This window comes from Myxocyprinus asiaticus, chromosome 3 (genome assembly GCF_019703515.2).
Source record: "Myxocyprinus asiaticus isolate MX2 ecotype Aquarium Trade chromosome 3, UBuf_Myxa_2, whole genome shotgun sequence".
In the NCBI taxonomy this organism is placed as follows: Eukaryota; Metazoa; Chordata; class Actinopteri; order Cypriniformes; family Catostomidae; genus Myxocyprinus; species Myxocyprinus asiaticus.
Window position 1 is genome coordinate 31,277,123 of NC_059346.1, and position 14,373 is coordinate 31,291,495.

General features: G+C 36.9%; 1 protein-coding gene across 2 annotated transcripts in view; it reads right to left on the reverse strand.

Annotated features, from left to right (window-relative positions):
* The window catches only part of rxfp2l (relaxin family peptide receptor 2, like), a 51,935-nt gene that overhangs the window by 8,116 nt on the left and 29,446 nt on the right, over positions 1-14,373 (reverse strand). For both annotated transcript variants that reach the window (XM_051666917.1, XM_051666908.1), the window contains 8 exons: positions 12,045-12,116; positions 11,743-11,817; positions 11,417-11,488; positions 9,460-9,531; positions 8,649-8,720; positions 7,716-7,787; positions 6,228-6,299; positions 3,960-4,189 (listed from right to left, as the gene is read on the reverse strand). In XM_051666917.1, coding sequence (XP_051522877.1) covers positions 3,960-4,189; positions 6,228-6,299; positions 7,716-7,787; positions 8,649-8,720; positions 9,460-9,531; positions 11,417-11,488; positions 11,743-11,817; positions 12,045-12,116 — 737 coding nt within the window. The remainder of the gene's footprint in view (positions 1-3,959; positions 4,190-6,227; positions 6,300-7,715; positions 7,788-8,648; positions 8,721-9,459; positions 9,532-11,416; positions 11,489-11,742; positions 11,818-12,044; positions 12,117-14,373) is intronic.

Genomic DNA, 14,373 nt, shown 5'->3' on the forward strand with positions numbered 1-14,373 from the left:
TAAATGTAGGCACTGTAATTCAATCCTTGTACTGTAATTCATATTTAAAATATACCATTGTACATTAAAAACACCTTTTATATCCATGTTTTTAACATAATGAAATCAATGTTAATTAATCAGTTCATTAAATAAGTTAAGAAAATTAGCTTAGAATGTGAATGAAAAAACATTATTGGCTGAAGAGTTTTTCCTTCATTTTCCTAATAACTTGTTCCTGACTTCCTCTACAAAGAACATGCAATAAAATGTGAATAAAATGTTTTTAAAAAACATTTCTCATGCACCAGACACTACACATACTGAGCACTTTATTAGGAACACCTGTACACCTACTAATTCATGTGATTATCTAATCAGCTAATTGTGTGGCAGCAGTACATAAAATGCATAAAATCATTCAGATATGGGTCAGGAGCTTAAGTTAATGTTCACATCAACCATCTAAATGGGGAATTTTTTTTTATCCCAGTGATTTTGACCATGGCATGATTGTTGTACCAGACGGGCTGGTTTGAGTATTTCTGTAACTGCTGATCTCCTGGGATTCTCACGCACAACAGTCTCTAGAGTTTTTTTGGTTTTTGGTGCCAAAAACAAAAAACTTCCAGTGAGCGGCAGTTCTGCGGACAAAAACGCCTTGTTGATGAGAAAGGTCAATGGAGAATGACCAGATTGGTTGGAGCTGATAGAATGGCTATGGTAACTCAGATAACCACTCTGTACAATTGTAGTGAGCAGAACAATATCTCAGAATGCACAATACGTTGAACTTTGAGGTGGATGGGCTACAATAGCAGTAGACCACGTCTGTAGCTTTTTTTTAGGACCATAGTGTTACACAAAATGCTCAGTGAGTGTATATGGATGCTAAAATATTTGCAAAAATTTATTTATTTATTTATTTATTTTTTTTTTTTGCTGGGTCTCAGAAGGATATTTATTTCTGGTAGTGTGTGTGGTCAGGCCTCTCTCTCTCCCCCTCTCTCACTCTGTGCCCCAGAAACATGCTGGGGATCTGGTTTAACTAATAATTAACAACCACTAAATCACCCACACACTCATTCACTGCACTTGTTCCAAATCATCTTCCCTCCCTCACAGATGTCTCTGCCCTCCTTTATTTTAATTCATCAAAATCTGTGCCTACAGTGTGGTGCGATATCACCCTGTGAATGGTATTTTGCCAGTAAGCAATAGTGGTGTACTTTTCTAGTCCCACTGTAGTCAGGCAAGTGAATATGATGTGCTTCCTACAGAGAAAGCAATAAAGCCCCATCTCTACCACTCCTGCAGAACATATACCAGCCAATGTCTCCCAATGGGAAACTCAAACGCTATAGAGAAACACTGCAAACACTTTCCTCTCCCTGCATGTCTCTTTTCTGAGGGGGTGGTAGGTTTTGATAATTTAAGAGATTAAAGTGTCCTTGTAACTCTTTGTGGGTTAAAAAAAAAATACACCTATCCAGCCATCTGTTCATCCATCCATCAACTCTCAGCACCCTGCCTGCTATCTCTCTCAGTCACAGAGACACAGATTATTCCTTAGACTCTAATACCCAGGTGAACAGCCCTAGATATTGCACTCTGATTTAGCCTTTTCCAAAAGTTCTCTGTTGCTGTCATAGAATGAAAGTGCATGTGTGTAGGTCAGGTTTTGCCTATACATACTTTGCCGACCAGGATAGTAAAAACTGAAATTTGTGGGGACAGCATTTCAGTTTTCAGTATTATGTGGGGACCGTGGGGACAGCATTTCAGTTTTCAGTATTATGTGGGGACCAGCCATCGGTCACATGAGGAAAATGGATTAATAAACATTCTAAATAATGTCTTAATGAAAATGTAAACGTAATTTATGTGAGTGTTTGGTTTAGAGGATAGAAAATATCCTCAGCTCAGTAAAAAAAAAAAAAAAGGTAATGGAAAGTCCCCACTATGATAGAAAAACAAAGTGTGTGTATGTCACATGTGTATGAATCAGTTGTGTTGCTGTTGTGCGTCATGTGTCAGTGAGGTCGCATAGAAGTCAGCAAGCTCTCTTTGTGTATGTGTGTGTGTGTGTATATATGTATAAAGATGATATCTGTTGCAATTATTTATCTGCACAGCATGTGGGGAAGAGTGTGTGTGTGTTTTGATGTTTAATAAAAGCTTGTGATAGTGCATAGATGTATAATTGATTGAGTTTCAAGGCCGTGTGTTGATTTATAATTAGCTGTATAATTGCATGTGTGTGTGTGTGTGTGTGTGTGTGTGTGTGTGTGTGTGTAGATGCTGCAGTTAGAGGGAACTATGACCCTTTAAACCTGTTTGTCTGACATCTCTGAACATCCGAAAAATTAGACCCTGAACTCACACTCCTTCGTTTGACAAACAACTTTTTCACATGCAATTGAACTTGTGATTCGCTGCAAATGTTTGCCAGAAGTTTAAAGCTCTTCACAGGTACTGGTGAACCTGCAGAAAACCTTTGGCAACAATGGACAATTTGTTGCAACTTTGACGCAACTTTGCCGCAATGCTCATTTGTATGTGAAAATGATCACTGGTGAATTTGTGGCAAATTTGCAGTGAACTCTCAGTTTTTGTAAGGGTGAACAGAAGGGTCTGTTACTAATTTTTGTTGTAGCTGATCACTTAAATACAGTTAGTATTACCATATCTGTTTACCATATAGCCACTAATGCTGAATATGTTAGCTTAATAGGATAAATGATTTGCTTGATAACTGTAGAAAATGAATGATAGAATGTTAGCTTAGCATGCTAATCAGTTAGCATGCAACCTGACAACACAGAGAAACGTTTAATTTTATCATTTGTTGTTTTGGTTATAGAATACGATATGTTGTACCTGTATACACTCACTGAGCACTTTATAAGGAGCACTATGGTCCTAATAAAGTGCCTGATGTGGTCTTCTGCTGTTGTAGCCCATCCGCCTCAAGGTGTTGTGCATTCTGAGATGCTATTTTGCTCACTACCATTGTACAGAGCGGTTATCTGAGTTACCGTAGACTTTGTCAGTTAAACCAGTCTGGCTATTCTCCGTTGATCTCTCTCATCAACAAAGTGTTTCCCTCCGCAGAACTGCTGCTCACTGGATGTTTCTTGTTTTTGGCACCATTCTGAGTAAACTCTAGAGACTGTTGTGCGTGAAAATCCCAGGAGATCAGCAGTTACAGAAATACTCAAACCAGCCCATCTGGCACCAAAAGTCATGCCATGGTTGAAATCACAGAGATAAATTTTGTCCCCATTCTGATGGTTGATGTGAACATTAACTGAAGCTCCTGACCCATATCTGCATGATTTCATGCATTGCACTGATGCCAAATGATTGTCCGATTAGATAATTGCATGAATATGTAGGTGTACAGGTGTTCCTAATAAAGTGCTCAGTGAGTGTCGCTTACATGAATGCTAATAAGGCATTGCTTTCAGCCAATGAAATCACTTTACGGTCCAAGGGGAAAAGGATTTCATGGGGGATAGAATATTGCAAGACAGCAGCAGTGTTAGAGCACAGGAACAGTTCTCCATAATCGACTGTAAACTCGCATTCAGGTCTGGCTCCATTCTGGTAAGTCCAGTTTTCACAATCCAATCAAGTCCTGCCCTACATGTTTTCCATCTTTGAATATCCTGTTTCACATTATGAAAGTAAAATAGGAGGGGAATGCTGTTTCAGGTTGACTTTAATGTGTCGTTGGTTGTTAATGCAACACATTGTGTATGTAAAGCATTGTCACTATGGCATTAACACTTGTCTGCTTTAGCTCTATAATGACTCATGCTTAGTTGTTCTAGTGGATTCAGTGTTTGAAGTTTCTATGTCTCAGTTCTGCTAAATGCATGAAATGGCACTGATTGATGCAGTTGAGTTTTACTGGGGTTGAGCAGGCACTGTATAATGGCTGTGTCATGCTAATATTTGATATAAAATGGACTCACAGCATAGAGATTTGATGGCCATTGTGTGATGTTGATTCTCTGAAGCGATGCAGGACCGCAGACAGATGACGAAGATGTTTCCGAAGCAAATAATGAAGGCAACGACCCAGACAAACACGCGCAGAATGATGTTTGCAAGCAGATTCTCAAAGGACGAGATTCCGTCTGTGTTTGGCTTGCAGCTCCGCACGTTGGGAGAATATCCACAGAATTCAAAACGCTTAAAATAACTGAAGTGATCCCATGCATAAATGACAGAAAAGGAAAGCAGAATTTATTTTGCACATTAATAATATACATATTAAAAAAATCAATTCAAAACATTTATCCATAATTGGTTAAGAAAACGTGCTGCTAGTTCAGTGGATCATAATTTCTTATCATGCATAGATTTGTCCATAGATTTCAAGGATGACAGCACATTTAACAACCTGCCCATGTTGGCATTTTCCGAATTTGGCTAGATTCCACCAAATGACAGATGAATTGGCACCAATTTGTCAGTCTGACTGGATGCGCTGCCTTTGATGTCAACAACATAATATATGGGAAGCATTTTCTCCTCCCTTTAAAAGTTGATAAGCCTATTTACTTTACTATCTTAACTATGCACAATTAAATGGTTGGTTGCATTTTTGGCATTTAGCATGTTATCTGCAACCCACTGCTGTCCATGATTATTGTTTTTTTTTTTTTCTGCTATCTGTGACCCACTGAAAACCACTGGTCTGGTGCTCCCTGAATAAAAATACTCTACCCACTGCTGTTCAATGTGTGTCACCTCTGTCTGTTCTTAATTAGTGAGCCCTTCACTACCACACACAGACAAATTGCATCTCCCCAGTTTCATTCACATTTATTTGTTCCAGATAAACCTCATCAATGCACTTGTAAAATGGTACCCTCCAATTACTGTTGCAATCTGCTAGAGAACAGGCCTGTCTTACATAAAAGTGAATCTTTAGCACAGCTGATATCTAAAATTAACAATCATCAAAAACTAATTTCCACATCAAAGTGCAAAAAGGTTCAACCTGAGTTTCAACCTTCTGAAAACTTCAGTTCTGCATCTCTCCTCGGCACACAGCGGTTCTTTTGTTCACTGGCGGTATGGAGGGAGCTCATTCCATATACAGAATTGATGGCATTCCATTTTAAAATCTCTCTGAAGGCCAATACTCTACTGCTTTTTTATTTTATTTTCATATTCCTGGAGGCGAGCACATCTGTTCCGGAAATATTAAATATGATGGGAGAAAGGATAAAGATAATTCTCAAGCAGGGAGAGGCACTGTAATCTTGTTGCCTGTGAAGAAACAGGAGTTCAAGTTGAGCTATCTTTACCTGCGGGTTTGATTATACAAATGCAGTAATCATTCAACCTCCAACCGGCAGCTTCCATCCACCCTACATTCCACATGAATGACCTTTCTGCCTCTCTCTTTCCCTTTCTCACATAGGGCAGGCTATGTGACTTTCTGGCATAATGGAGGTTTTTGTTGTGTTTGTCTTTGACTCATGAGAGACTATGGTAGACAAGGAATTTAAGGGCAAATTTGAAGCTGTGAAACATACTGATAACATTCCACAGAGGGCACACATTATGAGCGCAGCAAAATAAAAGAAAGTATGCATGAAATAAAAGACAATCCAAACGAAGTGAACCCAAATGATCATGTCTTAATTTTAAAGAGCCTAATAGACGATTAATGACTTATTGAGTCAGGTTGCACCTAGAATTCTTTCCATATGTCTTTGTAAAGCTTCTACTTTGGGAAACCAGTCCAGTTTTTACAATAAACTGTGGGAATTTTACTAAAACATTTTTGTGTCCACCTGCAATATCACATAACAATCATACAAAAATGACAGTACATTTCGTATCAGGTTAGTTTTAAACTATAAATTAAATTGACTAATGACAGAATTCCATTGAAAAGACCAGCTCAGACTAACATGAATGTGCATGCTGTTTTTTTCTTGTTTGGTGCAGGTCTAGCTGGTTGACCAGCAAAGTTATGTGATTCACCAGCAAAACTTAGCTGGTGAAGCAGGCCGACCAGCTTGGTCTTTTTATGAAGCTGGTTGACCAAAGAAGTCTTGATGGATAAGTAAGTCAAGAGACCGGAACACCAGCATCCCATGCTTGGGATCAGCATGCAAAACAAAATATATGCTGGTCATCAACTATGCTGGTCTTTTCAGCAGAGTGTAATAGTCTGTCATGATCATCATTACAGATAGATACAAGAATTTGAGCATGCTCACATGTGAGTGAGGTTAGTCAGGGGCCGGAACATTCTGATGCTGATGTTGGGAATCTCCACCTCTTCCATACTCCTACACACAGAGCAGACAGATAGAGCAGATCAATTCACTGTTATATTTTACCTTCATTAAGTGTTTCTCATCCAGGGCACTTGTAAGTTTTAAAAGCCCATTAAAGTAGATACATGTAAAGTCCACTGAATAATTACTGAGCTAAATAGCCAAGTAAAATATCAATGTAATGCAATGCATCACATATGCAGACACATAAACACAAAGGCTCACTGATACTCCGTGGATACTTCTGAACATGGTTCTCACTAAACCGCTCTGCTCAATCTGTGGATTGCAACATAATGTTCACTGTGACTTTGAGATAAGCCTGCAGTCAGTAATGGAAGCTTGTTGATCAGTTGCATTTTGAATTTTTTGAGCTCTACCTAGTTGTCTTTCTGGTGGAGGTAAGTGGTTATCTACACACAAACATGGGTCACCAGTATTCACTGGGGACTGAAGCCAGTGGACCTGCAAAAAGAGGACTGCAGCATAAAAAATGGGAAGGCCTACAAGCTCCTGGATCAGCATTCCCATCAACCAATCATTAACTTCTGATTATAGGGGTAGGGTTAGATTTTGGGATAAGATTACCCATAGGAATGAAAAATAAAAAAATAGGATTTCTTAAGTATCTCATTTGTTTCTCCTAGGCAGCAATGAGATTAAATGGACTGCAAATGGTACCTTTTGCTTTTTCTTAATCTCCTGATTTTTTCAACTGAGACCCGTAGATTCATCTCACACCTGTCTATTCTAAAGTATTCGAAGAGGTCCCAACAATCTCATGTTCTCATAAAATTCTTCCAAGACCAAATTATCTGTGATTGGTTGACAAAAATGTATTTCTGAGAACATGTAAGTGTAAAGAGGACACAGTGAGCTGCTTTTATCTAAGACACTATTTGGAAAACATAATGGTTGTTCACTAACAGAACAATCTCTAGTTAAGTTTTTTTTAGGGTAAGAGATAGGGTTACCATTAAGGTTAGGTTGTGGGATAGGATTACTCATGCCAAAAGAAAATCTCAATAAGATCTTGTTAATATCTCTTTAATAGTTTTTAAAGAAACCTGCAACTTCATCACTAAAACAGACACATTTTAACCTAAACTCCACTTATCCTCCACACTTTACCTTGACTATCAGAAACATCACCATTTTAAAATACAATGTTATGTTAATTACCATAATTAACTGTCTACTCTTAAGAGTCCATTCAAATTGACTTTTCTCATGCTGAAACAGGTAGTCTTGTACATGACATGAAGGTCATTTAAATATAAGGAGATGGATTCTAGATTACTATATACACTTTTAAAACATGAATAATAACAAAGGCTCTCCTAATACACAAAACCTTAATTTCTATCGCTTTAATTGATAATGTAACTGATCTTATGAACAAATAAAAAATAAAAATTGTTTACTCACAGTGACTGTAGATTCACCAAACTGTCAAACTGATTGCTGTATATGTGTGCCAGAAGATTGTTGGAGATATTTCTGAAACACAAACACGCACGCACGCACACAGAAACTTGTTTTTATATCATTGTGGGGACTCTCCATAGACTTACATGCATTTTATGGATTTTATACAGATCTAACGATAATTTACATCCCCTAACCCTACCCCTACCCCTACCCCTAAACCTAACCCTCACAGAAACCTTTTTGCATTTTCAATTTTTCAAAAAAACATAGTTTAGTATGTTTTATAAGCCATTTCCTTCATGGGGACCGCTGGCTGGTCCCCACAAGGTAAGTGATCTCAGGTTTTACTATCCTTGTGGGGACATTTGTTTCCCACAATGTAGTATAAACATAGTACACACACACACACACACACACACACATAAATGGTGACATACCATAGACTTCTATTGTTTTTATATATAAAGATAATTATAATTACTATAATCTAACCCTAACCCACACTCTAAACCAACAGAAAATATTTTGCATTATCAGATTTTTAAAAATCATTATTTAATTTATATATGGATTGTTTTTCCAAATGAAGATGTCCCAAAATGTCCCCAAAGAGAGGTTTTGTTTGATTTAGCTAACTTTTGGTTGCAAATTTATCTTCAAACTATAGCTTAGTAAGTACACACAAATACACACACAATAAAATAGCTACTGATAAAGTCAAGAATAGTTTCCATGATTCATTTGGCATGTTATTTCATCTGAAGAGACTTTCAACTAATCAGTGAGTCACTGGGACGATCAGCACAAAGGCAAGTAAATTACACTGAGGAACAACAGGTCTACCAAGTAGTTTGTAAAACTTTGAGCTTGGAACAAGAACAGAAGTTTAGCAAACACAATTTGTGACATCAATAATAAAGTCAGTCTCACAGCTGTTTAAGGTTCTGCAGGCTCTGGAACAGAGATGGAGGCAGGTCTTTAATCTGGTTCACAGACACGTCTCTGTATACAAATCACAGCAAATTCAGCAGCTTATTTGTCAACTTAATCATTATTGAAATAAATAAACAATAATAAAATACCTTCAAATGGAAGCAGCTTTACCAGCTCTGTTCCAAGAGTTATGCTTATTATGCTGAGAATATTGACACACAGCAGGTGTCTCTCTCTATCTTCCTTTTTCTCTCCTCCTTCGAGGTGCCAAATTGCAAAATTACCATAAAAGTAATCCATTTGACGCATGTGCTATATTTCAAGTCATATGTTAGCTTGAGGAATAGATTGAAATTTAAGTCTTCATTCACTAACAATTTGCCTCTATTCTAATTCCCATTTGGGCATGTGTAAACCTGGTTTTCCATGTTTAATGTTTCCATGTTTGATGTTTTGAGGAATTTACAAATTTTACACCATGACTTGCTATAAAAAGTGCTATACACTTGACTTGATGTATGAGAAAGAACTGTAAATATTTTTCAAAACATATCCTTTTTGTACCAAAAGAAATCATTATGATTTGGAACATGACAGTAAGTAAACAGTGACAGAACTTTAATTTTTATGTCAACTTTTAAGCTCACAATCTCTAACTCTTTGGCACACACAAACGTTTATAAAAAATGAGCAATGAAAATGATGATGAAAATGGAATCTAAGGACTCTGGTACTCTAAATTCCTGAACTGTAAAATGTAATGCCTCTTTTTTTTTCCCTTTATTTATTTGTGTGTGTGTTTACTCACAGGTCTATCAATCTATGCATGTCTGCAAATGTTCCGTCCTCAATGGTCTCGATGTGGTTTCTCCTCAATGCTCTAAACCAGACAAACACACACATTATAGCACCATCTCAAACGTATAATCCAATTAACCAAAAAAGTCATATAAATCTAAATGTAAATCAGCCCCCTCTCTATTTCTGGGTCTTGAGAGAGCAGGAAGATCACACTTAAGCACCATCCATCAGGTTTATGCTACCAGGAACTCTCAAACGTTCCACACAATACTTGAGGTCATAGGGACACACTGCAAGTCAAAGATTAGACCTGAAAGGCCCTGGTCAGATCAGAGAGATTAAATATTTACATATTTAAAAAAATATGGTCTGCAATGATAACTGAAACAGCTCTTTGAATTGTGTAATCGAGTGACTGGATCAGTGGATCAGTGATCAGAGTATGTAATACACACATTAAGATTCAGTAACACAGCTCTCAGTCTCTGGAATATTAATTAACCTTTCATTGAAATATGGCACTTTTTTACCATTTATTTATTTATTTTTTAAAGCATTAGAGGCACAAATCCCATGTTTTTGAAGTGAGATCTATTAGAAATAGTATACTTATATATATATATATATATATATATAAATGTTTTAATCTATACTATAAAAAATTTCCCTAATTTTAATGGTAAAATAATTAAAAAAATACTACAGTAAAAAAACTTCATTGGTTAAAGGGTAGTTACCTTAACATATACTATTAAAAAATTACAATATATTTAACAAGAAATAAATGTAATTTTACGGTAAAATATTGTACAAATTGTATTTTTTAGATGTAAAAAATAAATATTTAACCATATGTATATGTATATTATGTATATTATGTTTAACAAGAAAATACATCTCCTTTCTATGGTAAACTTTTGTTAAATAGGTGAAAAAAAATAATCTGGCATTCCCAGAATTTCCAGCGTGATCCATTACATTTCATTATATTTTATGGGAATAGTTATATTATATAGAATAGTTTCTCCATTTTTTTTTTTTTTTAATAAGTTATGTATATTGGGGTGTTCTGTTTTTAGTTAATGCTTATTGAACTAATTTTTTTTTTTTTTTGTGTGTGTCACATGTAATACCCTGATGGTGTGTTGTCTTTGTGTGAGTAACACTGTCCACTGTCTATACTTGTGTGTTGGTTAGTGCTCCTAGAAGGACCACTATTGATTAACTTTAAATACGTTTGTCTATTTAAATGTTATGTTTATTCATTGTTTATAGCTAGAAAATAAAAAAACACACAAAGGTTTATTAAGCATGTCTCAAATTTTGGTAACAAGCCAAAATGTAACGATATTCATTTGGTATACAAACCTCATGTCAAATGAATAGAAAATAAAACAGCGCATATAATATTTAGTTTGACCTTCTAGATTGATGTTCAAAATTTTCTGAACCCTATTTGTGGAAAGTGCAACATTCCATATTGGTGTAGATATATAAGCAATCCATGTGTCGTAATCGTGCAGTGAGAGAGAAGCTGTCACAATGCTGTGGGCTCAATCCCTCAGAACAGAGTGTCCTCCAAATGTTACTGACAGATCAAATCAAAGCCCTAACATCACAGTCGCAGAAGAGATTCATGATGCATATCGACTTGTACATCTAAAACATCATGTAATGTTAATCTATTCATTCCTTATGTCTTAAATTATTCAGTTTATCCTAAATCTGCATTTATTAGTAAATGTTTTCAGCTGAGCCAAGAGACTCAGGAGGAGCTTAAGATCCACTTCTGTCTCTCCTCCCACACTCAGCTGCGACAAATAAAAAAATACATTATATACATTTCCAGGATCCCACAACACTCACATCAGTTACACTGGATGTTGAAGAGAGTCTGCATAAAAGAGCATTATTATATGCGTGTGTGCATGTGTGTGTGATGTGTGTGGTTTGTGGATACTCACAAGACGGTAAGAGAGGAGCAGTTTTTAAAACTTGACGCCCAGAGAGATGAAATTCTATTCCCCTCCATTTCCCTGAAAAAGGAAACATACTCACTCACTCTCCAACTGTCTTTGTAGTGCTGTAGTAGATGATGTATGTACACTGATTTTAATTATATATCCAGATTCTTAATACTTACTTAATACAACAAATGATGGTACTGTATGTCTGCTGTAACTTTTCAAGCCATTTAGCATTTTACCTTTAACCAACTTTTCTCACTTTCAGTCAATTTTTAAGTGTCTTTTTATATATGTTTATATTTTTTATTTTGTTTATAACTCACAGCCAGTTGAGGCGTGGCATCTCAATGCAGATAGAGGTTTTAGGAAACTGTTCAACAGAGTTATTCAGCAAAGATCTGCAAAATACATAAACATGCACATTGGATGTATTGATTGTGCTAAACTGTAAAAAAATATCTACTGAGAAATGAGAATCTAACTTCCAGTATAGTAGGCTAAATACTTTGTTTGGCATGCATATTCTTTTATATCCATCTCATTCTCACATAGGCCTACACTATAGCTTGTATATCTTCTATTCTACTTTTTAAAATATCAAGGCCATTAAGAAGATCATTCTTACAGAAAAAATAAGGATTTCAGGCCTTCAAAAGTCTTCTGGCGCAGAGATGATATTTTATTCTCATCCAGAATCCTACACACAAACATACACACACAAACACACACACACACAAACGCACACAAACAATCAAACATCAAACAATAACAACCCGGATCACAAATCACTTTATATCCAAACGGGTGACGCTGAGAGTCACTGGAGCATTATATGAAATAACCATCAGCTCAGCAGCTCAGGGCTTATGAGTAGAAAATGCTCTGATTTTGGTAATGAGAGCAGGTCAGGCACTTCTCAATCTGAGCTCTGAAAGGGTCCAAATTAATTTCAATCATTCTGGATTTTCGAACCAGTGGCGAATTCTCAGGGCCAGCAAAGCCTTCTCTGCTGGCGTAACATGCCAAATAAATAAATATTTTTGTTGGGGCCTGGGTAGCTCAGTGGTAAAGGATGCTGGCTACCACTCCTGGAATTCGCTAGTTCAAATCCCAGGGTGTGCTGAGTGACTCCAGCCAGGTCTTCTAAGCAACCAAATTGGCCCGGTTGCTAGGGAGGGTAGAGTCACATGGGGTAACCTCCTCATGATCACTATAATGTGGTGAGTTGAGTGTGGTTGCTGCGGTGGATGGCATGAAGCCTCCACATGCGCTATGTCTCTGCGGCTACGCGCTCAACAAGCCATGTGATAAGATGCGCGGGTTGATGGTCTCAGACGTGGAGGCAACTGGGATTTGTCCTCCGCCACCTGGACTGAGGTGAATCACTACGTGACCACGAGGACTTAAAAAGCACATTGGGAATTGGGCATTCCAAGTTGGGAAAAAATAATAAAAAATAAATAAATATTTTTTATCCTTTCATTCTCAATCACCTTTTTTGCCTATGTATTTTTAAACACTTTCCACTCTTAATTAATCTACAAACAAATAGGGAAAAACAAAGTTTATCCAGTCAGAATTTATTCCTTGGTGCTTACAAGTGAAGCGTGACAACTGTTTCACAAATCACTTGCCCGAAGCAGCACTTGAGTCTGAGCTGCACCCACTCAGGCCTTCAGAATTTCCACAGAATCCCTCAACAGTGTAAATGAATGGGAAACTAAAGTCAGATTGTCAGATTCATCAGCCAATCAGATTGATTTATTTGTTCTTAATGGGTGTAATCTTTAGGATATGTCCTGGTTGAGGCCTTCTAGCTGGCCTTGAGTGACGCAATCACGCTTTAAGTGACTTAATTTGAAAGCGAGCGCGAGATCTTGCTGACGAGTTGAATGTCATTACTGCCACTGTCGCCATTGAGAAAGAGATCCATATAGATTTTAAAAAACGAGATGTTCTGCATGACGGTGTGATTGGTTAATTTATTAAACAGCAAAGGAGGACTGATTTTCACTTCAAGTAAATTGATAAGTGCTTTTTGCATTGTTATAGCAACATCAAGAGTTTTCTAAGTGTAAATTAGACTGCTGGAGCATTCAGTGTTGGATCAAGTTTTGAAAAGTAGTGCTGCATTTCATTCAACTCGGAAAGTCAGATTTTACAACTTCCTACTAGGAAAAGTGCAATGGAATGCATCTTGAAGTCAGAATTACAACTTGTAGGCTCGTGCAGAAATTCTCAACTCCGATTTCGCCAAGATGCAGGGGCATGATGTCACACAAACATGTCGACACTCAGGGAGATATACAAAGTAAGTGATAAACATTAACTTTATTAAGTAATATCGATAAATGAGTTCGTTTCCACATTACAGTACATGATATTAAAGCTTGTTTAACAAACGCCTGCAGAAACAGGTGTATAAAACATTATAATCTCTTTTGACAATCATACACCTGTAGCACAAATGCTAGCACTGCAGCATTGTTTATCAGTTGGGTTGCTAGGAGACATCTCTAATGAGAGTCAAACCCCTGCTAAGCTAACGGAAGCGTTGCAGTTCCGAATATCGGGGAATGGAATACATTTATGGTCGGAGATATCAAGTAGGAATATCCCTCATCCAACCTGAATGGAACGCAGCATAACCATGTACCCTGACGAAACGAAATTTATTGCAAGCAACATTTAAATCGCAAATATTATTAGATCAATTTTCCCAGGTATCATAGACCTCCTTGGTAGATTCATATGAAAAAATTATGATTTTTGAATGTCTGTTTGGGAGACGTTCATTTCACAAAACAGTCATGCTGCAGTTAAAATTAGGCTTCCTTGAGCATTAAGTGTCGTTTCAAGTTCTTGCTTTCGTGCGTGGACGTGTTTTTAAAATGTCGATTGGTATTATTAGTTAGCTGCGACATAATGTATGATGCCCAAAGGCATAGGGTGTC